Source organism: Amborella trichopoda, chromosome 10 (assembly GCF_054954075.1).
Source record: "Amborella trichopoda isolate Santa Cruz 75 chromosome 10, AtrichopodaSantaCruz75HAP2 v2.0, whole genome shotgun sequence".
Classification (NCBI taxonomy): Eukaryota; Viridiplantae; Streptophyta; class Magnoliopsida; order Amborellales; family Amborellaceae; genus Amborella; species Amborella trichopoda.
Genome location: NC_142345.1, coordinates 38545989 through 38572574, shown reverse-complemented (window position 1 = coordinate 38572574; position 26586 = coordinate 38545989). Strand labels below are relative to the sequence as shown.

Sequence of the window (26586 nt, the reverse complement as noted above, 5' to 3'; positions counted from 1 at the left end):
AAAATTCAACGATTTAGTTTTTGTGCATTGCAATCGAGCCATGAATCATTATAGGGATGGAAAATGTAAACCTAATGTTTACGATGAAATCGATGTGAGTTCAGAGTGGCCGACTTCTTTTTTCCTCGTGCATGATTCTTGGTTAGACAATTTGCCTTTTGGGTAGTCCATCAACTTATGAATAATTTACAGCCAAAGAATATCTATCTGTGCTTGAGGAAGATATGTACGATATAGAAATTTTGAGAGTTGATAATTTTATCATTTGAAGCTTCGTAGTGTACCAATTTTGGGTTACTGCATCCGGTCTTGTCTAGTGGACCCTTGTTTGTGCTTATGTTTTTTGATGGACGAAGTTGCCAGTTCGATTTAGAAACATATACCACCATGTCCAAAATGGAACAAACATGGTATTTTATCGTTAAGTGGACTCCACACCATATGGATTTTTCCCAACCCAAGGGTATACCACTATTTTGTATGTAACAAGTCATCCCACCTCTCCAGTCTCATAGGTTGATGGTGGAGATGAGAAGTTTCTCCTCTTGAGCCAGTAATGGCTGCGGAAGCGTCATCTCCACTGTTTGTCACTGAGAATAGATGGAGTGGTCACACAAGTAATATAGCAATCGCATACACATATACCAGCATATGCATGTTTAAGAGTTTTTTCCAATTCATCGATCGAGAAAAAAAGGAGAGTTCTTTTCAATTTTTTGCCTACACCTTTTTCACATTTAGGAGTTCTTAACTTGCAAACTGGAAAAGAAGAAAAGGAAGAAGATTTCTTTCCCCGTAGACTTAGAAAGCCATGATTAACCTGTGCTTCAGGTCGACATGCACTTTGGGCGACCTGCCCAAGAGCAACTCTGTTGTGGTTTAACCTCAATATACCCCAACGAACGCATTTAGGGTCATATGCGCCACCCTTGCAAAATGAAATTTGCTCTAGCAGTACTTTTTTGAAGAAATTGTAAGTTGGAACCCTAGTTTTAGGGGGAGAGAGAAAAAGCGGACGTCCAAGAGAGAGAAAGGTTTTAGAGAAAAGAGGGTTTTCAGAGAGAGAGTTTCAAGTAACTTTCCATTACTTCCCCTTTCAACCTGTGGGCTTAGGACGTGTGAATGAAGGTGCTAAAATCCAAGGTGCTCTTATATTTAGTTTAATGTTCGTGGGTTTGAGGCCTGCCTTCTGTGACAAATGCCAAGATGTAAGGCCTCGTACAAATTTCATTTCCCTCAATAACATGACACCAGTCCTTCGCATCATAAGCCAAGCCTGCTATCAGCTTCTTCGTTAAACCGTCTACCAAAAATTCAAAATTCGCCTACGCTTGTAGTAAATACTATCATTTCAGCCCCGTTGCCCATGTGCCCTAACCTCTGAATGTGCCCTAACCTCTAAATTACATCAAGAGGCCCAATACCTAAATATCAAAGAAAGAAATCTTCCAAAATGAAGCCTCAATTTTCCTCTCACCTCAAAACCTATCAGCCGTATGAATTGATTCCTCTCTCTCTCTCTCTCTCTCTCTCTCTCTCTCTCTCTCACAAAAACACATTTATACCCCGTAGCTTGGATCACATCTCTTAAGACAGGCCTGCCTTTGATACAATAAATGTACATATAAAAGAAAAAAGTACCATCAAGAATCATGATTCAATCTTGCTCAGCCGATGTTATAATAATGAGTAGAAATTAGCAAGCTGATGGCCCCAACTATGAGTAAGACAATGCCTAATGGGTGGTGTGAAGTTTCCATGGTGCACAAACAGCATCATCTGTCACCACCTCCAAACATACTGCTCAAGTTCAAGTCTTTTGAGTTGCCCATTCAATTTTTTTAGATTGCAACTGATGTAGAGTAAAAATGCGCAAGTCGATGGGCAACCAATGCCCAATCGGTTGTGTGAAGTTTCCATGGTCCACAGACTGCATCATCTGTCACCACCTCCAAACATGCTGCTCAAGTCTTTTGAGCCGCCCATCTGCTTCATTAAATTTTGAAGGCCACCCATTCCCCCAATTTGCTTCAACATCTGGGGAGGAAGGACTTTACTCATGTGCTGTGCATTCATGTTTCGTGAAAGAGCACTCATCTCCCCCTTCTTCGGAATCTTGAGGCCCTTCATCTTGCTCCATAACTTGGCAAGCCGCTTGTATTCCTCCACCATCTCCATCACTTCCCCGACGCTTCGGCCAGAGCCCCGGGCTATCCTCATGATTCGAGACTCATTAAAGAGCTTTGGATTTGAACTATCAAGCTCTGGACCAGGAGACCAATTGGATGCAAAATTAGGTCAATGCTTGTCAAATTTACTAATTCAATCAAAGCACAGTGGTTCAATTTCCACCAAGATACAAGTGCAGAAGCATGAAGATTATGATTTCTGGGTTTTAAGTGCAATAACTGCAATAAATAAACTACTACAATGAGATTGTGAAGAGAATAATATATCATGCAATATAGAGAAAACCATGATCTTTTGTAATGCCAAAATAGGGGATATTCAAGTCATTAATGCATATGCTTTTTTATCGGCACCCTACAGAACTGTTGGTTGTTCAATGTAGAGCAACTTGAAATATTCTGTATTGGCCCACGAGACCTTCAAGAACATATCGAGGTATTTTGAAAGGTCTGTTCTAGAACATGCAAAACTTGGGGATCTCTTGAATCAAAAAGTCTCAATTGCTATAGAGCGCATAACAACTTCAACAGTAAAGAGGCACACAGAGAAAAACAGCATGCACATATGCACATGTCAAAAAGATATAGATAATTAAATCTGATGCATGAGCTTAGATTAGCAAGGAGAAAATATATGACCTTGAAGCACAATAGATCTCTGCATGAAATACAAGTAATAAAAGGAGAATGGAAAACAAGAATCTGGTTAAATGCAAGTAAGATTGTGTAATTGGCACAATTGGAATCAATAACCATAGACTGTCAACAACTACACGTAAGAGACTTACCTTACGAGAAGAAATGCAGCTCTTCTAACCACATATGGTCGTGCTAGATCTATATTACACAATGAGCCTCAACAAAAAGAACATAGAGGATTGCAAATATAATGCATGACCAAGAAAGAAGCATAAATACAATGAAACAAAATGGAATCCTTAATGTTATAATCCATGGGAAACCTAGTTCATCAGTGAAAATTTGTAGCGGCATGAACACTGTCTTCAGGGTCTTTTGTCTAGCAATAAACAGAGTGATTTCACTAGAAACCAAAAGAACAGACAAAATTTCACTAGAAACCAAAAGAACAGACAAAAACTCCCTATATTTTAAAAATATGCTTGAATGAAAACCAATGGCAATTACTCATTTTCATTATCTATTTAAATTTCATTGTATGTAAAAGATGTGAATATGCAAGGGCATTACTACCCATAAATCAATTAACTTCTCACTCCATACAATTTCAGAAGCAGCATTAGTGGTAGAATTAGCCCTTAAAAACTAAAATTCACAGAGAATGCGAACATAAGTAGGTGAGGGAGCAGAAGAGCATTTTTTTTTTTAATTTATAATTTGCTAGGAATGACCAAGAGAACATGAATTCTTTATGGGAAACCACTATCTATAGACAAGTCCCTGGAAAAAGAAATGGGAAACGAACTTGCCAATCAAAAGAGACTGCTCAAGAAAGTTTTGGAGAAGTAAGATACTAATTGCTTTGTATAGACATATCAGAAGGAAACAAAACATGCTGCTCCAAGACCTAAACTACAGAAACCTCAGTGGGAACTGGTGTGGAAGATGCACTTACGCATGCATGCACACACAGACCAAAGTTTAGCAAGAGAAGAAGACTTACAAGTGCATATGCATAAATCCATACGCAGGATCATTACAAAAATGCAAAATTATATTATGCTTTATATTTATCATGCATGTTTACTTATATGTATCAAAATATTTTATTTTATTGCATATATTATCATGCACTGTGGTCTCAAGCTTGAGTCCATGTGTTTGCAATTGTGTTTGTGTTCATGTGGGGATCCATGCCTGTTTGAGTGTCTGTGCACAAGTATCGAGCATGCATGTGGAGACACAATGTGCATCTGTCTTCATGAGAAGGCATGCATGTTGGATATCATGTGTGTGGGTGTGCAAGCATGTGCACTTTGTACTTGTGCCTCGGCTGCATGTCTAGTTTTGCTCACATGTGAGTGTACTCGTGTTTAAAGGGAAAGACAGCGACAATTATTTTTGAAATGGAAAGACAGTGACATATAATTGTACACATTTTTTTTATATACTGTTAACATTGCATTGAAAGTTAGAAAAGTTACATAGTCCTCCAAGGAGAAAATCGCTGCAGTAGACATTTTAAACGATTCTTTCATTTGATGGTAAACGAGCAAAGCACTGCAAAAATACTGAAATAAAAACCAAAATATCCTACTGACCTTCATTAGTCATGGAATCCATCATGGTCATAAATCGTTTGATCCGTGCTTGGCTTTCCTTCTCATGGCCTTTTGGCATGAACTCTGCATTAAATCCAGGCATCATAGAGAAAACCTGGCAAGTTTCTAAAGGTTTAGTTCTCTTTAACAAAAAGGTATTATAGACGCAAGTAATGAAACACCAAACAGGCACTTACAGAGTTAAAGGTTCCAAAAGGAAAACAACACAGTGGAATTAGCGACAGCCTTGGAAAGTTTACATTTAAATGTATCATTTTTCCTTAGTCGCTTCTAGATTTCATTCCATGCAGATGGTTACATATGTCCTGCATGATGCAAACAAAATGCATGAAACAGTGTGCCCACTTAAGGTGTTCTAAAATGGTGCTGAACCCAAAAATCCTTTTAGAATACCTCATCATTGATTAAAAGAAAAACCAAAAAATAAAATAACTCACAATAAAGTAATATAATTAAAATAAAAAACTGAATGTCAGTTCTCTAAAACCTGGATGGGGTGTTAACTGTTGGGGCTGGTCTTTTGTGGCACTTCTACGGTGCATATTAAAACCACTTTGGGGGGCTTGAGTGCTAGGACGAGTAGGGCTTTCCAAAAATTTTGGGTCCAAAGGCTCCACCAAGCTAGGTTTTGATCTAAGTAGGACACTATAAAGGTCCTTTCCAGGTGGACCAAATCACTCTCTCTCTCTCTCTCTCTCTCTCTCTCTCTCTATATATATATATATATATATATATATATATATATATATATATATATATATATATATATATATATATATATACACATATATATATGTGTGTGTGTGTGGGGGGGGGGGGGGGGGGGGGGGAGATCTTGTTAGCCCAATAGCTAATGGAATAGTGTACGCCCAACAACCCAGATTGGATTTAGGCCGATCTGATGGTCACGATTGCATTTCGCATTTGAATTTAAATCTTTTTTCTACAAATCTAAATCACTTGAAATTTGAAGCGTCCACTCTTCTAATCAAGGCACACCTAATAAAAGTATTTTAAAAAATTATTAGCAAAATAATTTGACCAAAATAGCCTCGTAATTTTCAGGGGGATTTTGAGTTGAAATTAAAGTAGAAAAGAAAACAGTTTGGTAGGATCTAGAGAGATGAAGAAGAAGGAGAGAGAGGACGTGTGAGAGATAGAGAGCGCAAGTGAGTGGCATAGGGGTCACTTGTGACCTCTACCCCTCTTATAACATTAAGTAATAACCCTAATTACAACCTATGGGCAATACTGTTCTTATTTAGAGGCATAAGACAAATAAGGACTAAAACACAAGGTAAGTGACGTGAAGATATCTGCAAGTTGATCTTTAGACTTCACATGAGGAGTCTGAATGATCTTGATAGAAGCCTTCTCTCTGATAAAGTGATAATCTACTTCAATGTGTTTAGTGTCCTTTCATGAAAAACAAGATTTTCCATGATATGAATTGCTGCTTCATTGTCACAATATAGTTATTGGAAGCTTAACTCTAACACCACCTTACTTCGCACGTACCATGGGTAACCACGCTAACTGCATAAGAAATGTCTAGTCGAGTGATTGTAAGATATATAAGTTTGCCCACTATTCGTTGAAACTGATTAGAATCTTTGAGTAGCTCTCCCCTTTCTCCATGAAGTTTATCATTGACTTCTATAGGAGTATCTACAGGTCTAGATCCCAGCATCCCCATTTGTTGTATCAAGTCCAATACATATTTTCTCTAAGAGATGACTATCCCTTTCTTTGATCTCACCACATCAATTCCCAAAAAATACTTAAGGGATCATAAATCTTTGATATCAAACACATTGCTTAAATAAGATTTAAGATCCTCAATGCCCTTCACATTATCCCCTGTACAACAATATCACCAACATACACAATAAGGGCAGTAATTCCAACCATCTTCACAAAGAGTATATAATCAGCTTGACACCTTTTGAACCCAGATTTCATCGGTGCCTCTTTGAATTTTTAAACCATGCTCAAGGAGACTGTTTCAGTCCATATATTGCCTTCTTTAACTTGCAAACCTTTCTCTGTCTTTCCCTTAATCTGAAAACTAGGTGGCATGGCCATAAACCTTTCTCTGTCTCATGGCCATATAGATTTCTTCTTGGATGTTTCCATGTAAGAATGGATTCTTAACATCTCACTGATGGAGTGGCCACAATTTATTCGGAGCTAGTGAAAGAATGATCCTAACAATGTTCAACTTGGCCACAGGCGTGAAAGTGTCTTGGTAGTCTATACCAATCTGAGTGAAAACTTTTGCAACCAATCTTCCTTTGTATCTTTCAATGGTACCATCAACTTTGTATTTTATAGGGAATATCCATTGACATCCCACAACCTTTTTCCATACAGGAAGGTTAGTTATCTCCCATGTTTTATTCCGCTCAAGTGCTCACATCTCGTCACCCATGGCAGCTTGTCATTGAGGTTGTGAAAGTGTTTCTATTGGATTTATGGACTTTCAAGGCCTTAAGCTAAGATTCTCTCGCTCAGTAAGAGTGAGTCAGAATGAATGTGGGTGCTTGGCGCATTGAGGCCCAGATTCATATGCCTTGAGTACATGAGGCAATGAATGTTTTACAATTTAAGCGAGAGAAATCTCTCAGAAAGTGTGAGGATCACCTCCGAGTCAGGGTTATGTTGATGAGTATACCTCATGGTTGGAGCAATTAGCAAGGGCTAAGAGAACCAAAAGAGTACAAAAGAACCCGAGTATTTTTTGAGTATCGGCCCTGTGCGGGGTGTTCGTGACCTATGGGACATGAGTCCATACCTTGACACGAGACCACCCTATGGCATGTGCACTTACAGTCGCATGGGAGGCCACTCTTCTGATGTATGATCCGACTAAGAAGAGGCAGTGCACATGTGTGTTGAGAGGACTCTTGTGCGAGAGCACTTTTGTGTATCATATGGGTGCACCAGTAATCCATTGAGAATCCGATGATGGAAAGCTTGATTGGGGTGACTATGATGAGGCCGGATTATGTGTCCCTACCATAGACTTTCGAGCATAGGCTTGTTGGGTCATCTCGAAATAAAGTAGACCACTCCCATGCCTAGATCTAAGCCTAAACATCTCATTGACCAATTGTCCCATTTTATTATGATGAGAAAATGTATATTTATGGCGGAAAATCATTCATTCCCTTGGAAGGAGCTAGCTTCACTTGGTCAAACCATCCCCCCAACCCCACTTTATCCAAACTCGATCGCTTCCTGATCTACCCTTCCTGGGATTTTATTTTCCTAGGAGCCCACTCCTCTGTCTTACCCAAGCCCACCTCAGATCACAAACCCGTTCTCCTCGACACCAAAGCTATCTTTTGAGGCCCCAAGCCTTTTTGCTTCAAACTCACGTGGTTGGAAGAAGTTGAGCTGCATGGATTGCTTTCTCTATGGTGGGCATTCTACGCCCCCTCAGCCATCGGTTGGGCTGGCTTTAAGCTGCAACGCAAATTTCAATTGCTGTGCTGTTCCCTCAAAAAATGGAGCCAAAACCTTGCTGGAAATATTTTGTCCCAAACGTCTAATTCTCTCCAAGCAATCAAGGAATGGGACCCTCTTGGAAGTATCCAGAAATCCTTCCCCCTTTGAGGTCACCGAGAGAACTAATCTCAAGATTCTTTATTAATCCATCCTCAACAAGGAACCAATCTATTGGTTTCAACGCTCTAGGGTCAAATGATTGAAACTTGGGGACCAAAACACAGCCTTTTTTCCACAGAATTGCAAATTGTAGAAGAAGAGATAATGCCATATCTCAAATCAAATCAGGTACCCACACCTTTGTGGAATCTCTCCAAGTTAAAGCCTCTGTCATCGAGTATTTCAAAAACCTTTTTCAAGTCAGCAATGTTCCCAAACCTAGAATGTTGGACCTCTCCTTCAACATCATTCCCAATGAAAAAGCTGCTTAGTAAGAACGACCTTTCTCTGAAGAGGAAATTGTGAGGGCCATCTCACAGCTAGGCCTAGCCAAAGCCCCGGGCCCCGACGGCTTCCCAATAGCCTTGTTTAAACATTTCTGGGTAACTCTTCACCTTGATCTCATTGCTTTCTTCCGCGAATTTCGTGAACGGGGCATTGTCCACAAAGCAATGAATGCAAGTCTTATTGCACTCAAACCCAAAGTCGAAGGTGCCAATGAAATGAAAGATTTCAGGCCTAGCTCTTACAAGATTCCATCCAAGGTGCTAGCCTCGCGGTTAAAGGAGGTGATGGGTTGTGTTATTTCTCAAAACCAAGGTGCTTTTGTTAACGAGCGGCAAATTCTAGATGTGGCTCTTATCGGCCACAAATGCATTCACTCCCGCCATGTGGCAAGATTGCCGAGTCTCATTGACAAAGCTTACGATCATGTGGATTGGGACAAGTTGGAGGAAACTCGTAGGAGAATGGGTTTTGGCCAAAAATGGAGGTGTTGGATAAGGAGCTGTATTTCCAATGTCCATTTCTCAATTGATCAACAGGTCCCCAAAAGGTTTTTTCCCATCCTCTAGAGATCTTTGGTAAAGAGATCCCCTTTCACCCTTCCTCTTTGCCATATCTGCCGAAGTATTCAATGAATCTTTGGCAAGAATGTACAGCCAAAGTCTTTTGGATGGCTTCAAAGTAGGTAGTGGAGGCCCCATTAGCTCCCACCTGCAATACACCGAAGACACCCTTGTGTTTTGTGAAGCATCCGAGCATCAAGACCACTCCCTTCTCCTTTTTCTTAAAGCCTTTCAGTTAGTGAATTTGAGCAAAACAAAAATGATGGACGTGGCCTTAGATGCCCATCTCATTGCCTTGGGGTTGAGGGGTAGCTTCCTTGCCCACCTCACATCTTAGCCTACCTCTATGCCTGGGGAAACCTAAAAAGAACCTATGGGGTCACATTATAGATAAGTTTGATCGCAAATTCACAAGTTGGAAGGGCCATTATCTCTCCTCAGCCGGGGAGGGTAACACTTGTCAAGGCAACCCTCTTGAATGTCCCCATATGCCAAATGTTTCTGCTCATATCCTGACATCGATTGCAGCTCGCCTAGAACAGCTTATGAGGAATTTTTTGTGGTCAGAAGATGGTACATCCAATAAATGTCATCTTGTCACTTGGGACAAGGTGTGTAGGCCGAAAGGATCAGGTGGTTTGGGCATCTGAACTTTAAGAGACACAAATACTGCTCTCCTTTCCCAATGGTGGTAGCGTCTTGTCACCCAAGGGGGACACTTGCGGCAAGAGGTTCTTCACAACAAATATCGCATTAATTATTCCCGATGGCTGCCCCAATGCCTGGCCCACAGCGTATCCTCTGGCTTCTGGCGCTCTATTCTGCGATGCTATGACCACTTCAAATCTCACTCTAGAATCCTCCCAAGAAGTGGCATCAGTAATTCTTTTTGACTGACATTTGGGTCGGTCACTCTCCCTTGAGGGTCTCTTTTCCTGAACTATTCTTACCTGCTATTGATAGAGATGCTTCAATCCTTGATGACTTTCCCCTATCCATTTTCCGTCGATCATGGACACCCACTCTTAGACACCTTGCGTGACCAAGAAGTGGGCTCTTTGCTGCAACTTCAGGCCTTAATGCATTCCATCTACCTCCCTCTCTCAGGTGCAGACAGACTTATTTGGTCCCCCAATTCCTTCGGAACTTTCACAGTTTCCTCGTGTTACTTGAGAACGGCTTCTTTTCGCACTTCCCCTCAGGCCTTCCCATCTTCGGCCAAAGCCTGGTTAGCTTTTATTCCTCCAAAACTTCAAATTTTCAATTGGTTGTCTTTTTACCAAAGGGTGCTCACTGTGGATCAGATACAAAAGCGAGGAATTCCCCTACCAAACTGTTGCCCTATGTGCCATAATGCCGAAGAGACAAATGCTCACTTGTGTCTCCATTGTCCGATTGGATTGGTTTGGGTTATCCCTCAGTCTGTCCCTGCCCTTTTCAACCTTTCACAATCCCTCCCTTGGCCTAAATCAGGAGCCATCTTTGGAAGGCCACGGTCGCTGCCATTTTGTGGTCCATTTGGATCGAAAGAAACCACAGAATTTTCAGAGGCGAAAGTACTTCAGCAGCAAGGCTCAAAGGGGAAAGTTTTATCCTTAGTCATTTGGATCGACAGCCCTGCTTTTTCTTTCTAGAGATCACTGTCCACTGGTCTCGTCTCTTCGGAAGAGGTTGAGCCAGCTTCTGAAGTTTGGGCTCCCAAATCTGCTTCAGCCCAGCCGCCAAGACGAAGTAAGGGGATGGAGGAGAAGAGATGGACCAGGACAGAAACACCTGTAAGCTCCCCAATCTTCTGACCATCTAGAGAGCAAAAGTAAGGCACCCCGAAAGTGAGGAGGGGAGGAATTTAGAGCACTAAGAGCACCATCGACTGAGGGGAAAGAGAACAATGTTGATCCGTCCAAGAGTTTTCTGTAGAGCAAGGAAGGCTCAGCCCAGACTGCTTTGCCCCATTTTTCTATTCCACGGAAGTTGTCTCATTGAGGAGAGAAAACCCAACGAGAGAGGCCCTAAACTTGTCTGCAAGAAGAAGAGAGGGCTCTTGGGCTATGGAAATCAGCCTCGAAGCCGAGGAAAGGAAGGGGAAGGAGGGTTCAGGGGATGGAAGAGAACTGAGGATGGTAGCCATTACGTCTCGGTCTTGGATTGGTCAAGATTCTGTATTCCGCCTCAGGCCCTTTTGGCGAGCCAAAAAGGGCTTTTAGTAGTTTTCCCCCCTTGAAAAGGGGGGAAATAGGTTATAGGGGGTATTTTTGCCCCTCAAACCCTAGTGAGAAAGATTTTCCTCCCAAAAAATACATTTTTTCCCTTGAAATTTTTTTTAAAAATCGATTTCGAACTTCAAGTTTTCAATTTCTTGTGAAATCGAAAGGCATTCAACGCAGGCCTTTTTGGAAACTAAAGAGGTTGCAAAAGAGAGGTTTTGGCATCTTAATGTAAGCGATTGAAGCCTACTTCAATTGGGTTTGGAAAGGTTATCAGATTAAAATGTTTATTTTTAGGGTTTCATTTTTTTATGAGTATTGGATTATGTTATTTTTTTTAGGTAGTTTTAAGGTCATGAACATTTATTTCTGTGTAATGTCATCTTTGTATGTTGGAAATTTGGATTTTGGAACTCTACAATGAGTTGGAATTTTTTGGGTTAGTGGAATGTGTTGAAGTAGAACTTCTAAACTTTTAAGTTTGAAGTAATGTTTGAATTGCTTATGGATGTACATTTATGCTATGTGACTTTCTATTTGCACTTAAATAGCTAATGGATGTCAAATTTTGGGCAATTTTACAGTTTTATATTTTAAACATGTAATTTTAGTTTGTAAGTAATTAGATCCATAATTGAAAACATATTTTAAACATGTAATTTTGGTTTGTAAGTAATTAGATCCATTATTGAAAACATATTTTAAACGTGTAATTTTGGTTTGTAGGTAATTAGATCCATAATTGAAAACCCCACACCCCCACTTTTCTCACCCCACCTTCACACCCCCCCCCCTCCCAACCCACTTCCCACAGTCCCTACATGATGGCCGCCCAGGCAGTTGGGCACCCCAACCGTCTAAGCGATAGTTTCCCTCTTCTGGAACATAGGTCATACATGTGTGTGTGTCTCCAACATTTTATTATTATATTTTTTCCTCTTTTTTTAATGCCATGGTACTGAAAATTTTAGAACGCCATGTATATCACTGAGTACCTAAGGCAACACTTGATGCAGACCGCTTTCATAAGCATAACTTTTCACTTGAATATCCATTCACAATGATCCAGAGCTCTCTTCAAGATCTACGATCCTTATTTCTATTGGTTTTCCTTAATTCAGATATGATCCAAATCGTGGTCATAAGTCTGGTCACAAATTTAATGATGGATGTAGGTTTAATAGGGTCTTAATATTAGTTTGTAATTCTTTTCCATATATTAAGAAGGGATTCAATTGCCCATGTTTCTTTTTTGCAATCCGACTCTTAAATTTACCAATTTTTTGTTGATAGGAATTAGTTTTCTTTATATGAAACATTCAGGTTGGTCTTTAAATATAAAGATTATCTAATTTCCTAATCGTTGAAAGTTGGTTTTGGGCAAGTCTAGAATTGCTTGGAGTGCAAGCCAAGCTGGAGTAGAGGATCCAAGACTATTTTAAATAGAGGTGTAGGCCCAATGTTTTAAAATGTGGGATGCGGCCAAAAGCATTGGGGGGCCCGATGCAGCTTGATGTAGTCTGGATGAGGGTGCATCGCGGCGAAGTGGTCAATAAATATAAAAAAAAATTTAAAAAATCTAAAAAAATAGGTTAATGCATAAAAAAAAATATGGAGGTGATATATGTGATAGTAGATATTTAGATTAGCGTGTGGTTTCTATAAGGTTGCAACCTTAAACAATGCAATTAAGGCGCAGCCTAAAATTTTATTATAACATGTAATTTTGTTGTAAAAAATTCTTAGTATTATCTTAAAATCTATTTTCATACCTAATTATAAAATTTTAAATTCCAAAATTGGTTAAAATCAAGTAGATCTATAAATATATGAAAATCTTGAAAATGGACGGTCTAGATAATGTGTTGCAAGATGCACTATTTCTGAGATTCAAAAACTTTTTTTTTTCATATTTATAGATCTCAATGTCGAGATGGTTGATTAGAGGGCTGTTTCTACATTAAAACAACATTTTCGATAGATTTTTGAGGTGCATCTGTGATTCTACATTTTAAGGTTGCAACCTTATATAAACTTTTCCCTTTAGATTATTCATTAACTCCAAGAGTATTAGCTGTCGGAAATTCTGTATCCATTATCCCCTAATAGAAACTAGAAACTTGAAACTAGCTTTATAAAACATTCAACAATCAATAACCATAAGCACAAATCTACAACTAAAAACTTTAAAGTTAGAAATTTTATAGACTCTTTAATCTTGAAAAGGGTCCATGACGTTCTTCGACTTGATTTGTATATTTTTTATAAACTTTATAAATTTATAAAAATGTTGTAACTTTACGATATCAGAGCATGTTGAAGATCAATAAATTTTATAAACTCATTAATTTGTAACTTTATTGTATTAGTCCATGAAGATCTTTAGAGTTACAAATTTTATTTGAAAAGTACTGGGAAAAGTTCTTCGATTTGTAAGTTTTAATCTTCATGGACTTTTAGTTTGTAGTATCTTGTATTACAAATTGAAGAACTTCAACAAATAAAATTTCTGTGCAAATTTTTTTTTTTATTCAATCGATCTAATAAAAGCCACGGATGTGGCTGAAATATGTTGTTTGGGTGGTTTAATACCCCCCAAACCCTTTCCCCCAATTTCAACCGTCAAAATGACCTTATTGCCCCTGCCCAAGGAGTATAGTTTTGAAAAAAATGGCAGACAGATAATGAGGCCTGATGCGGTCGATGCAGCTCTGATGTGGGCGCAACTTTCTAAACCGCATATGTGAGAAGTGCGATGCGCTGGGTGGCGCATAGCACCTAATGCGACCGCATTTTAAAACACTGTGTAGGCCAACGGCCCAAACAAGTTATATTGGAGCAAAGTTTATTTATCTTTAGGAAAATTCATCAAATCACAACTAAGTGTTGAACTATTTAGCATCCCATCCATGTCTTTTAATCTATTTTCAAATAGCCTATCGTTCTTTTACAAATTTCAAATACCATATCAAATGTGTTTTGAAAGTTATCAAATCACACCTATGGTGCAATGTTAAATAGTTCAATTTTTTAGGTATATTAAATAATTTTTTCCCTTTTTTTAACCAGTGGCATCTTGAGAGGAGTGATTCATCCATTTCTAAAGGAATGCTTCTTTTATAGCAGTGAATACCATGGAACTTAACTTTGACATGGAGATATTCATCGTCAAAAGTTATGACCCCTGCCCCCTCTTGCACACCCTTGTCTCTCTCCTCCTCAACAACTTCAGCCAATTGCCATCCCCTTCAACCTAAGCTTCTAAACCTAGCCGTGTCATATTCCCATCCACCAACAACTACAAAATCAGCATCCCTATTCACTCCCATAAACCCTAATCATTCCAAATAGCCCATATTTGAACCCTGAAACCCTTATCATAACTTATGCTGCCCATCGAACCAAAATCATGTTCCCAAACCCTATCACTAGTTTCTTTTTTTTTGGGTAAGTAAAAGAAGTGGTAAGTCAGTGGGGATTTGGGCCTCTACCCTTTGGTGAGAATGGAGTTGGAGTTAGAGACCTGATCATGGGGCTGGGCAATAAACTAGCCCTAGTTATTCCCTCAACCATAGTTCACAACCTCATAATCTAAACCCATCAAACATTAATGCCACTTGTGTAGGATAAACCCCATTTGTCCTACATCAACACGTGAACACTTGCATGGTAATAAAGGCCACCCAAGATGCAACGGCTGATCAAAACTAACTAGTATTCATAGATGCCTCATGATTATTTCTCACTTTTTGCAATGTAATTTACTATAAGCAAGTTTTCTAGGGACTTGGGAAATGAATGCATATAAACAAACATCATTACAGTTCAAATCATTTACTTAAGAAATGCAACGCGTTTTTTCTTGATGCTGACAAAAGGAGAGAGCACCCATCAAGTTGTTCTGTAAGACTGTATCTATAGACAAACAATGATGCATTCAAAGAATGGTAAACAATTTGGGCTCAGATAACTGTCAATGTCTCTCTTTACCCTAGAGCGAGCCAAGGAACCAGCAAGACCATTAGTGCTCAAAGGATTGCAACCTAGATAATGGACTAAACTGACGAGCATGGGAAAACCCATCAAACAATAATCAGGGTAAGAATGAAGGAAAAGATAGAGCCCGCAAACAGACTGGACAAAGAGCTAGTCAGCCATCACCCTGGTAGCTCTATGTATGAGGCATGTTTAGGGAACTGGAACCACCTGTATTAGAGGTGACCTGTGACCTCTAGGGTCTGTATCTAAGACAGCCAAGCCAACTGAAGCATAACACCCACAGAGGAGGAGATGTCCCAGACCATGAGTTTTATCCAAGACAGCAAGCCAACTGAAGCATAGCACCCTCGGTGGAGAGCATGTCCCAGACCATGCAAGCAATTAGGGGGGGTGAAACAACACATTCGGGGGGAGAATTTCGGTGAAACCTTCAGGGAGATAAACAGTATTTCATCAAATCACATGGCATACATGTACTGATTTCCGACCCTTTTCATTATAGAAAATCAGTATGCAGATTGAAATGCGACGAAAAACAAAGATGAAATAATGAGATGTGGGGAAGTTGAAATAATTGGACGTGAAGAACCCAATACAAAGTATAATTTCCAATTTCCTAATAATTTTCATCTCCTTAAGTGCAAAATTTTATGAAGTATTTTACTTTCATTTTCTGCCTACTTCATTAGTACTTTTCATTTTCTACTTACCAGTAGTTTCCAGTTTTATCCATTTTTGTAGTTTGTATAAGATTTTTGGGAGGGTTTGTTCTCTAATTCCATTTTGTGCACCCAATGCTAACCATCCATTATCCTTCTCTCAAAGTAAACATCAAACTTCAAAACACTACTATATAATTTTCAATGCAAAAGATAATATAGCACAATAATATAGCATATGACAATCAGGAGAAGAAGCTCAAGCCAATCCATACAGAGATATCGGCATGGGAAAATGACTATAGGCATGCATTTCCAGAGCAAAATATGCTCATGGTAATGACGAATCAGAATACAGAAGGGGCGAGAATCTACAATGACTTTATCATTCCTTTAATGAACCGATAAGACCCTGATTCAATCAAATGTACAACTTCATCAAACGAGGCAAAAGCTGAAAGAAAGATTTCTCTTTAGGATTATAGTCGAGTATAGGGCTAGGCAGTGTTCAAAAAAGCAAACCGCCCAGCGCCTAGGCAGTCCAGAAGGCCTGGGCGCATTGCCCAGGCCTAGGCGGCCAAACTGGGCTGCAATCCCTGGGCGGTGTATTGATTTTTTTTTAAAACATAAAGGGTTTAAGGATGGGTTTTAGGTTCATTTGAAACTTAAACCCACAAGAACCCATTTTAGAGAGAAAGAAACCTCAAGAAAACTAAATTTTGTGACTTTTATTGGATCGAAGTATTTCTTAAAGTTACGGAAAACGGATCCAAACATCACGCAGGTAGATTTGATTTAGTTTTGGAGTTTTACAATACTATTAGAGGGCATTTAGCAGCAGAAAACATCTCAAAGGTAGGAGTTTGGAATTCGAGAAATCAAGGTAAGTACAAAAATTTAATTTTTAGATTGCTTATTTTATTTTAAGATGTCTTCTTTAGTATCTAGTCGAAGTGGAGATCTGGGTTGGAAATATGGATATAACCCGAATCCAAATGACAAAAATTAGATGCAATTTTTGTGAAAAAGATACGACATGGGGCATAAACCGGTTTAAGAAACATCTTGGTGGTATTAAGGGGGATGTTGTTCGTTGTAAAAATGTTCCAGAAGCTATCAGAGAGGAGATTAAGTAATATATGAGTTCTAGCAAACAAAAACAGGAACAAAATTCTTGTCATTTGAATAGGTCTACTTCTAGAAGAAGTGATCTGGGTTGGAAGTACGGTTATAACCCAAAACCAAACGATAAAAATTTTATAAGGTGTAATTTTTTTGAAAAAGATACTAATAGGGGTATTAACTGATTTAAGAAACATCTTGCCGGTATTAAAAGGAATGTTGCTTCTTGTAAAAAAGTTCATGAAGCTATTCGGGATGAGATTAGACAACTTCTAAATTTAAAAGAACCAGAAAATAATGAAAATGAGTTTTGTTCTATGGAAATATCTTCTCCAGGGTTCTTCTAGAAGTGGTGATCCGGGTTGGAAGTATGGTTATAACCTGAATCCGAATGACAAAAATTGTATTAAATGTAACTATTGTGGAAAGAATACTAATGAAGGCATTTACCGGTTTAAAAAAACAGATGTTGCCCAGTGTAAAAATATTCCTGAGGCTACCAAGGAGGAAATTATAAAATATTTAAGTTCAGGGAAGCACAAAAAGATAGAAAAATGTAGAGCAGCCAAGACGCCTAAGGCCTCATCTGCACATACTAGTAAGAGGGAGGTAGAAGAAGAGGCAGATTCAAAAGAAACAGAGGAGGATGAGTGTTATATTGAAGAGGGAGATGACTATGATGATGATGGCCTCGATTCTTATGCATACAATGAAGCTTACCCTATTCTTTCTGATGATGATGATTGAAGAGACTCTTGTTGTTGAGTGTTGACTGTTGTATTGACTATTGAGTGTTGACTATTATGTCCTAGATGACTATTGAGTGTTTTACTATTTTAGCATTGTATAAAAATATAGATTATGGTCTTATGGATTATCAAAATTCTCTTCTCGACTTCTATCTTTTTTTTTTAATAGGGCTTATGGTCTTATGGATTATCAAAATTCTTATGGATTATGGTCATATGGATTATCAAAATTCTTATAGATTAATCATTATCAATCATCACTCATCAGTTTTGTTTTTTTCAACCGGGCTGCCAAGGTTCTGGGCGCCCGCCTGGGAGCTGGGGGGTCTGGACCCCATGGCCGCCTGGGTGCCGCCTAGCACTTTTTGAAACACTGAGGCTAGGATGTTTCACCGCTTAATTCCCAGACGTGACTATAAAGCAACAATAAAGGAATCAGGAATATGCCAGGTTCAATTTCCACTTAAGGGGTGCAGCAAGCCAAGGAAATGGAAAGTCAAAATGGGGAAGGTTGCCATGACAAAGGGGGCAGTGACCAACTTTTAGAGCAGGGAGAACTCAATTCTTACAGATATTAAGCTATATCCTTTTATCGACTTCATTATCCGAAATGTGGAAGCAAATATCATTGAACCACATCAAATCCTATATGATTTCAATTTATGCTTGCACATGCATTCCCCGTTAACTCTACACGATTTCAGTTAATGCCTGTGCATGTATAAAACAACCCCACTAAACATCAGGCTTAAAAAATATTAGTGCAAAAAAATTACAGGTTTCAAAGTAATTGTATATTTATTTTGCTAGACACATAATAAAACAGTATCAAGTAAATGGGCAGTCACTATAAGCAAGTGGATGAATAAGAAGTGGAAATGAAGCGACTCTAACAGGCTTCTGAGAATCATGTCCATCCAAACTCATCCACTTCAACAGATTGCAATCCCTAGGCCAAGTCTATGGGGCAGCTTCCGGTTTACAACTTTTATTCAAATGTAAAGACAAATTACTAACCTGGCCAAGTGACCCCATATTTAGTATATTCTGAAACTGCTCATACATGATTCTTAAAGTGAAGGTCCCCTCAGAGAGCTTCTGTAAAAGTTCAGGTTGCTGATCCGTAGGCACAACTTCATGAATTTTCTCCATAAATCCTGACCAATCCCCCATGCCTGGCAGAAAGGAGATCAGATGTGAAATATAGCTGCAAATGTACTAAGTTTGCAAATTAAAAACAATTCTGGTGGAAAATAGAAATAAGCATATGAAAGCAGCAAAACTACAAAAATAATCATACCCAAAAGGCGACTAACAAAGGGTTTAACATCAAAAACTTCAAACTCATCCATGTGTTCACCAGTTCCGATGAATGTAATTGGACTCTTTGTGGCTGCCACTCTGTACAAAGAAATGCAATTAGCATTATGACTGAGAGCATCATCTGGGACAGCAAAATTCTCCACATGTTGAAAAACAAACTGACTAAACCAGAACAATTTGAATGATGATGCCCCAGTTGTGTGCACATCCACTGCATAAATCATGTATGCCAGAGAGAACAGGGAAGTATGAAAGTACCATCACACGACATCAAAATATAAAACGGAAGCATGAAATCTGTGTATCTGATTAGATCGTGTAGGACGAATGGAAATGCCAACTAAATGGGGCAATTACTGTTGATTCGAGATTTAACATCCCCCAAAAAAAAAAAGAATACTTCAAGTGAAAAAGAAAACATCTCTACACATAAAAAGAAGATCATAAAAATTTCTATGCAAAAGAAGTACCTGCAGTTATTTCTTTTGATGGCTAAGATGAATACAAAGAGCCCAACCCCAATGTGGTTCAGATGAAAAGAACTCGAAACACATATTACACGAATATAAATCGTAATCAAGAATCTGTATTGGCGTGTGCGTGCATGTGTGAACTTGTGTCAAACCAAAATGAATGACGAACCATTTCGCATAATGAATTTGACATGTAGCTCATCTGCATATGAGGAAGGAAGCCTTCATCCACAATGTCATAAAACTGGCTTAATAGAACATTACTAGAATTCAATTTAAGAACCAGGATTGAATTATCTAGAACAAGTTGCATCCTTCAATGTTATAAATTCATTCCTGCATGACATAGGTGATTGCACACAATGAACAATGGCCTGTACTAGGAAAGGAAAGGATGCAAGCACACTCTTTCTTGGTCCATGGAAATTTTCCATCTGAATCCAGTTTCGAAATAGCCTAATTCATTTTAAGACACAGTAGAAGTATTTAAACAGTGCATGATTTGATACTGAATTTTTCCATATCACAAAATGCAACTGGGAAGATGCAGCTGACTATAATCTTGTAAAAACTAGTACAAAAAGGCCAACTCTGATCAAAGACATATTATGATAAATTAAGCTGATATCCTGATTAGCATAAGAAAGGAAGCATAGAGGCACACAAAGGTCACAACACTTACGCACTAAGAGCTCCACCTCCTTTAGCATGACCATCCATTTTGGTAACAATTACAGCCCCAACTGGAACATTCTGCCTAAAGGCTTGGGCTTGATCAAATGCAGCTTGACCTATACTGCTGTCCATCACAAATATCACAAGATCTGGTTTCTGGCATGCCAAATGTAGTAGTTAAAAGGGACATATTAAAAATTATTCTGCAAACACACGTACAACTCATAAGACTCGAGAGAATAAAAGACATACCGTAGCTTCTGACACTTGGCGCATTTCTTCAAACAGCGCGGCTTCCTGCTTATGGCGTCCACTGGTGTCTATGATAAGAAGATCACAGTTCTCTTTCTTAAACGTGTCTACACCTTCTACTGCAATTTTTACAGGATCGGACTCCATATAGCTGTACAAAATCACACAATAATATCAGAATATGCAAGTGAAGAAAATAGAAAAACATAATGTAAGAATTTGATTTAACAAAATAGTTCAAACGACAAGCATTTTATACTCTAGACAATATCAGACTACTCATCAAAATTAGAATATCAGAGTACTACATGAGGCACCATCATGCTAATGAAGCCCAATAACAAAAGTACTGACTAATTCTTAGTCCTAATGCAAAGGGACCCCCAATGGCCTCCCTCTTTTGACTACCACAGACCAAAGGAACACCATATAGAGCTTTTTCTTCACACTTTGTGGCCATAAAGCTTATTGTTGACTTTCTTCCTTCATCGAAATAATATGTAAGAGGTTCTTGATATTTCAGATTTCATGACCTAAGGAATATTATGCAGCCTGCCAATTTTCAGATGCTCACTCCTTAATGGCAGTTATTATGTTAATCGAAGAAATTTTGGGAAACACCAAGACTCAGCCTATCTCGCTAGGAGAACTTACTACAATGAGACAAAATGCCAACAAATTGTTCTCTGATTTCGTCGATGTTTTAGAAACAACGCTTCACGGGTTACTGAGTGTTCTCTCTCTGATCCTGCGAAGATCAACATCATTCATGAAACCACTACCCCTATGTATAAACTATTTTTCAGCCGTGGTGGCGTGCCTGCTCTTTCAACTCTACACAAGCGAGGGACTCACTTTATGAAAGGGCAAAGGGGCATGCGGCTAGTTTTAGACATGTGGACAATCAAGTATTAGCCACACCCCCACAAAAATACAATAAAGGTGAAGCCTCACCCAAAATTGGAAAAAAAAAAAGGAAAAAAAAAAGAAAAACGAAGCCCAATATTCACAAATGCCTCTAACTTCCAAACGAAAAATTGAAATAGACTAACCTTTCAAAACCAAATCGAACATCACTCAAATCGGTAACCTTTAGATGCAAAAAACCTTGTTTGAAACCATGTCAAGTCACAAAAAATATCAGTTTCAATACTTTTCAATTGTGCAAGAGATAAAAAAGTTTGCAACATTTTTATCTTCAAAATCATCCCAAAAAAGCCAACTTTGGACCTTCAAGGTTTAACGTAAGATTACGAGTAAAAAAAAAAAATTTAATTGTGCTTCGAGGTCCAAAGTAAGGGCAATCTAAGAATAACTTTAAAAAAAAAAAAACGAAGAAGAAGAACGAAATAAATTGGTATGAATGTAAAATCAATCTTTTTTTTTGGGGGGGGGGGGGGGGGGGGGGGTGGGGAGGGAGGGGTATAGCGTAAAAGAGCTGTTTCAGCAACCATAGCTCACTGATTCGAGCCAACTTCAATTTTGGTTTAGGGTTTGTGATATGTTTCAATATTGGGTTTTGGATTTTCTTTTTCCTTTTTTTTTTATAATGGTTGGTTTTTTTTTTTTTGTAAGTTCAGGTTTGGATCTATTGCCTTTTTTCAAGATTGGGTTTAGGTTTTGTCATTGTCCTAATTTATTGCCCCTTTTCAATTTTGTGATCACTTCTTGGTGACTTTTTCCAATATTTTGGCTTTTTTGTCTTGCGAGTGTCATCTAGTTTTGGTGTTGTAAATTTTTCTGTATAAGTTCTAAATGGAGTCATTTTGGATAGATATTGCAATAAGGTAAAGAACTAAAATCCATCCATGTAATCTTTCTATTTACTTTTTCATTACGGATTAGTGATTTGAGCACTTGATTTATAATACTATGCATACATCACATAACATTACTAGTTTGTTAAGTAGATTGATATACTTTTTCTTGTTTTCATTAATGTAGCTTTATGGTGGGCCACACATGGGGGAAAAGCCAAGCACTTGCAGAATATGGTAACTCTCATATTATGGTTGCGAACGCAACTTTAGCTTGTTTGAGTCAGTAATTTTTTAACTCATTGTCCTATTACTCCTAAGTCCTTTGTGTCTTCCTATGCCCTATTGGGGCAGCCCATATTTTTTTCTAAATCATGCCTTCATGGAAAAACAAACTCGAGCATAGGTGACTGAACAGATCTTATTTACATTCAATACAATCAAAGGTTGCAAAATTGCTATCAGGAGGGCTGCAACATCGACCTCATTACTCTGAGACATGGTTGATTTCAATGAGTGGTTGGTCGATGCTACAGATGATGAAGTGTTCCTTGGAGAGAGTTCGCGCTGGGGCCCAGTTCGTGAGGCCACAAGAAGCTCATTAAGCCCTGTGTAGGCCACTAGATCTCAATTTCAAGGAGGAACAAGCAGCCAATAGGGAAGGAGGAGGAGGAAGAGGAAACTGTCTGAGAGGAACAGAGAAAGAAGAGCTATATCTCAAAGAGGGGGATGACTCTAACGATGATCGCTTGGCATCATCAAATTCAGATGTAGTTGGTGGGGATGATGGAGATGGTGGTGGACCAGGTGGTGATGATGACAATGAAACTCAGTTCAGAATTGTTCTATAGTTTTGCTGTTTTAAGTTTTGTGGCTTTTGTGACCATGGCATGTAATGTTACTGTTAAATAGATAACACCCATGCAGCCCATGGAAGTTATCCCTCTATGCATATTCACAATTTTCTATGACCAATGTGATTGTTTTAACTTTCAATCTTCTAAACTTTCAGTCATTCAAGTTGCAAATATCACACACGTTTTCACAACATAACCATGCACACAAAACATGTTATCATTCATTGTTTGATAAATAAGTATAATTACAGTATCCAACCCAATTCACCCTACCCTTCCCCCCAAACAATGTTTTGGGGCACCTGAATCATGAGGTGCCTGCCTAGTTAAGCACCTTCCACAGTTTTCTAGCATTTATGTGAACACACCTAATCTTTTAATAAGAGATACCAAGCTATTACGAAGCCTTGACGAGCGCATTTGGGACCCCCAAAGAAAGAAATGGATCCTTGCACTGCAGCAACCTCAATTGATTCTTCCAACTGTATGATTCCACAACACCTCATTGCGGTTCTCGATACACAGTGAGATACTAGAATAGCTTCGTAGCATAGAGCCCATCATGAAAGTATGTGAGTCCTAATAGCACCACTGTCAGATCGCCCTTATGAGAAAATTATAGCTCCCAAAGAAAGAAACATTTCCTAAAAAAACACTAACCTCCCTTCATTTTATCCACATTGGATCCCACGATGTCTTGTTCGACTTCTGATACAAATGGTTGTCTCTAATAGTTGCTTAGAAAAGAGACCTGCATGCAGTTGAGCGGAATCCCACAACCCAAACTTGTTAAGTTACCAACATTGGTCCAAGTCCCCATTATTGAGCACTTCCACAAGATGATTGTCTAGAGAACATCCCAAAATACTTTAGCACAGAAAATGTTCCTTGCATTCATTGGAGATGCATTACAGTACAAAAACTCTCATGCCATTTGCAACTAACAACCAAATGACCCAGTCAACCCATATGCTGCTGGAGAACAATCCTCCACCAAACCTCTTGCAAACAACTCAATAGCCAAGTAAGCCTCCAACCAAATTGTGCTAAGAACAGAGACAACGGATCCCCATATTGCAACCATAAAAATTCCACAAAATATAGTCCATGTGTGTCACTCATAAAGAGGTTTTGGAGCAAACAAAAAATCACAAATCCACAATCTCCACCTCTATGGAGAAAGGGAAATGTTCTCCACCTCTTTTGGAACCTCTATACTTCTCATCGTGTAGCCCAAGAGAACCTAATCATAATGACCATGAGACTTCCCCATATCCACCTCACGACAACTCTAATTGCTGCTCAAAACCTAATCATAATGACTACCAGACTTCTCCATGTCCCCCTTACAACTTTAGGTCTTGCACCCATATATCTAAACTCTTAACATTTCATGGGCCCCCATTGTAACATGTAAGTAGTGGTTGTGTAGAATTCAATAGTAAAAATTCAAAAAAAATTCTTATACTTTTTTTTTTGCCTCTATATATTAATTGCTGGAAAGTGTACTTACAATTGCCACAATACAGTGCAAAAATAAAACCTCCTACAATCAAGGATCTCTAAATCTTACTGCCAAGTAAAAACCTAAGAATACACTCAACTTGCAATCGTTGAGAAAACAAATAAGTGCCAAAACAGCAAAATAAAATACATAACTAAGGGAAGACTTTCCTAGGGTTACCCCCTAAGGACTTGGCCCACCCCACACCCGATCACTTAACCAATGGTGCACTTGATTCCTAGATCTGATAGAATCTACCAATCTGACTGGGAAGCCCTGTGGAACGCCTGAAATTTATGGGGCTGAGAGCATAGGACATAATTAAGGTTTCTAACCCTTTTTAAACCTTGGGGCATGCCACAAAGCAGCACCTCCCCTAGCCTAAGTCTAGGGCTGAGCATGCCCCCCACTCTCTCTCCTATTGAGAGGTGTGCCACCCCAAATCCTTATGAAAGATGGCATGCCACCTTGGGGAGAAAGAGAGAGAGTTAAAGAGAGAATGAGAGAGAAGAGAGAGAGAGGGTAGCATGGAGAGGAGAGAGGATATGATGTAGAGAATGTTTTTGTTTCCCCCCGGGGGTTGGGGGTTGGGGGTTGGGGGGGGGGGGGTGTTGTCCCCCTCTTATATAGGCTCAAGGGCCCTAGGGTGATCCAATCATACTAGGATTCAGCATTATCTAGAGGTTAGAGAGAAATAATCTATGAGGTGAGAGAAAAATAATCTAAGGCATCCATTTCTAAGATCAACCATGACAATTTAAAGAGGATATTAGGAATCTTATCCCCTGAGATTTGACCCATTCTCCACATCTAACTAAAATGGACTTTTGACCAGTCAAAAAATATCGCTAGATTTATTTCAAATTCCTTTTATCTCACTAAGGGATATTCGGGAACTTTAAATAAAACAAACTTTGGTCAAAATAATCTAGATCTCCTTTTATCTCACTAAGGGATATTTAGGAACTCTAAATAAAACAAACTTCAGTCAAAATAATCTAGATCTAATAATTATTTAACATAATAATTTTAAAGAAAATTATTTCAGGAAAATATATTCCAATTAATGGGATTAATTGGGTCGTCCCATTATGTGGAGACCATGTGGCCCAACGTCCCACCCTTGTTAGTCCAAGACGTACATGGGCTGGGCTCACAAAAAAAAAGAGTGGGTCCTACGCATATAAAAAAATTTCCTAAAACACCCCCCATGTTTGGAAAACATTATTTAAACAGTAACTGTCTCACAACTCATAAAATCATTTCGTGACTTATGAGATCAGTATTCCAACATTATCCGCACATCATATATTCCCAATGGACTTTTTGTCGACACATTCCTCATCTCAAACAAACTCTTTCAGTGCCATTTCAATTGTTTGTCTGGATATAGCCAGAAAAGTGGCAAAACTATTTATCTGCTTTCTGGCTATATGAATCGACCATGCGAAGCAGCAATAGAACATCTATAACACCACATGACGAGACTCCTCAAATTATTCAATGGGCTTATAAGTAAGGACCATTATAGAGTCAAGAAGCATTGTGAGAAAAGAAAAATAAAGAGCAATGCACATAGAATGGCTAATTAAACACCTTCCATAAAAGGGAATCTTAGCCTTAGTAGCATTCTGCTTCAATTGATCAAAGGCGCCAGCTCTAAATGTATCTGCGCAAACCAAAGCTGGTTTCCAACCCTTTTTCTGGTGATAGTAGGCATATTTTGTACAAGTGGTAGTTTTCCCTGAGCCTGCATATATTATCTCATATATTAAGAGATAAGAGAATAATTTTCTTGAAGAAGTCACATGATGTAACAATTAAACAAGAAGAGGACAGGAAAAAAAGCAATTCAAATTATACTTCAAAACAAAATAACTCAATCTTGTTCATGATAAAATGAGAGGTTGTGACAGATAATGGTCATAAAGGCATTTGCGTTTCGACTCAAGGGATGCCAAGATGAATCCAAGATAAATTCCACAAGATTAATAGTCAAAACATACCACATGAAATCCAAACGAAGTCCAAAACCATGTAAAAGA

At 38.7% G+C, this 26586-nt stretch overlaps 1 protein-coding gene across 3 annotated transcripts in view; it reads right to left on the bottom strand.

Moving 5' to 3' along the window:
• Positions 1-1603: 1603 nt before the first annotated feature.
• The window catches only part of LOC18434100 (signal recognition particle subunit SRP54 2), a 30495-nt gene continuing 5512 nt past the window's right edge, over positions 1604-26586 (bottom strand). Inside the window, exons 3-9 of one of the 3 annotated variants that reach the window (XM_006844175.4) lie at positions 26138-26291; positions 20424-20574; positions 20179-20327; positions 19001-19101; positions 18718-18875; positions 4430-4544; positions 1604-2264 (exon numbers count right to left, since the gene is read on the bottom strand). In XM_006844175.4, the coding sequence (XP_006844238.1) occupies positions 1936-2264; positions 4430-4544; positions 18718-18875; positions 19001-19101; positions 20179-20327; positions 20424-20574; positions 26138-26291 (1157 nt within the window). In that variant the 3' untranslated portion in view covers positions 1604-1935. Of the gene's footprint in view, positions 2265-4429; positions 4545-4703; positions 4756-18717; positions 18876-19000; positions 19102-20178; positions 20328-20423; positions 20575-26137; positions 26292-26586 lie in introns of those variants that run through there. The other 2 variants (XM_088849556.1, XM_088849555.1) reach the window with 2 other exon arrangements.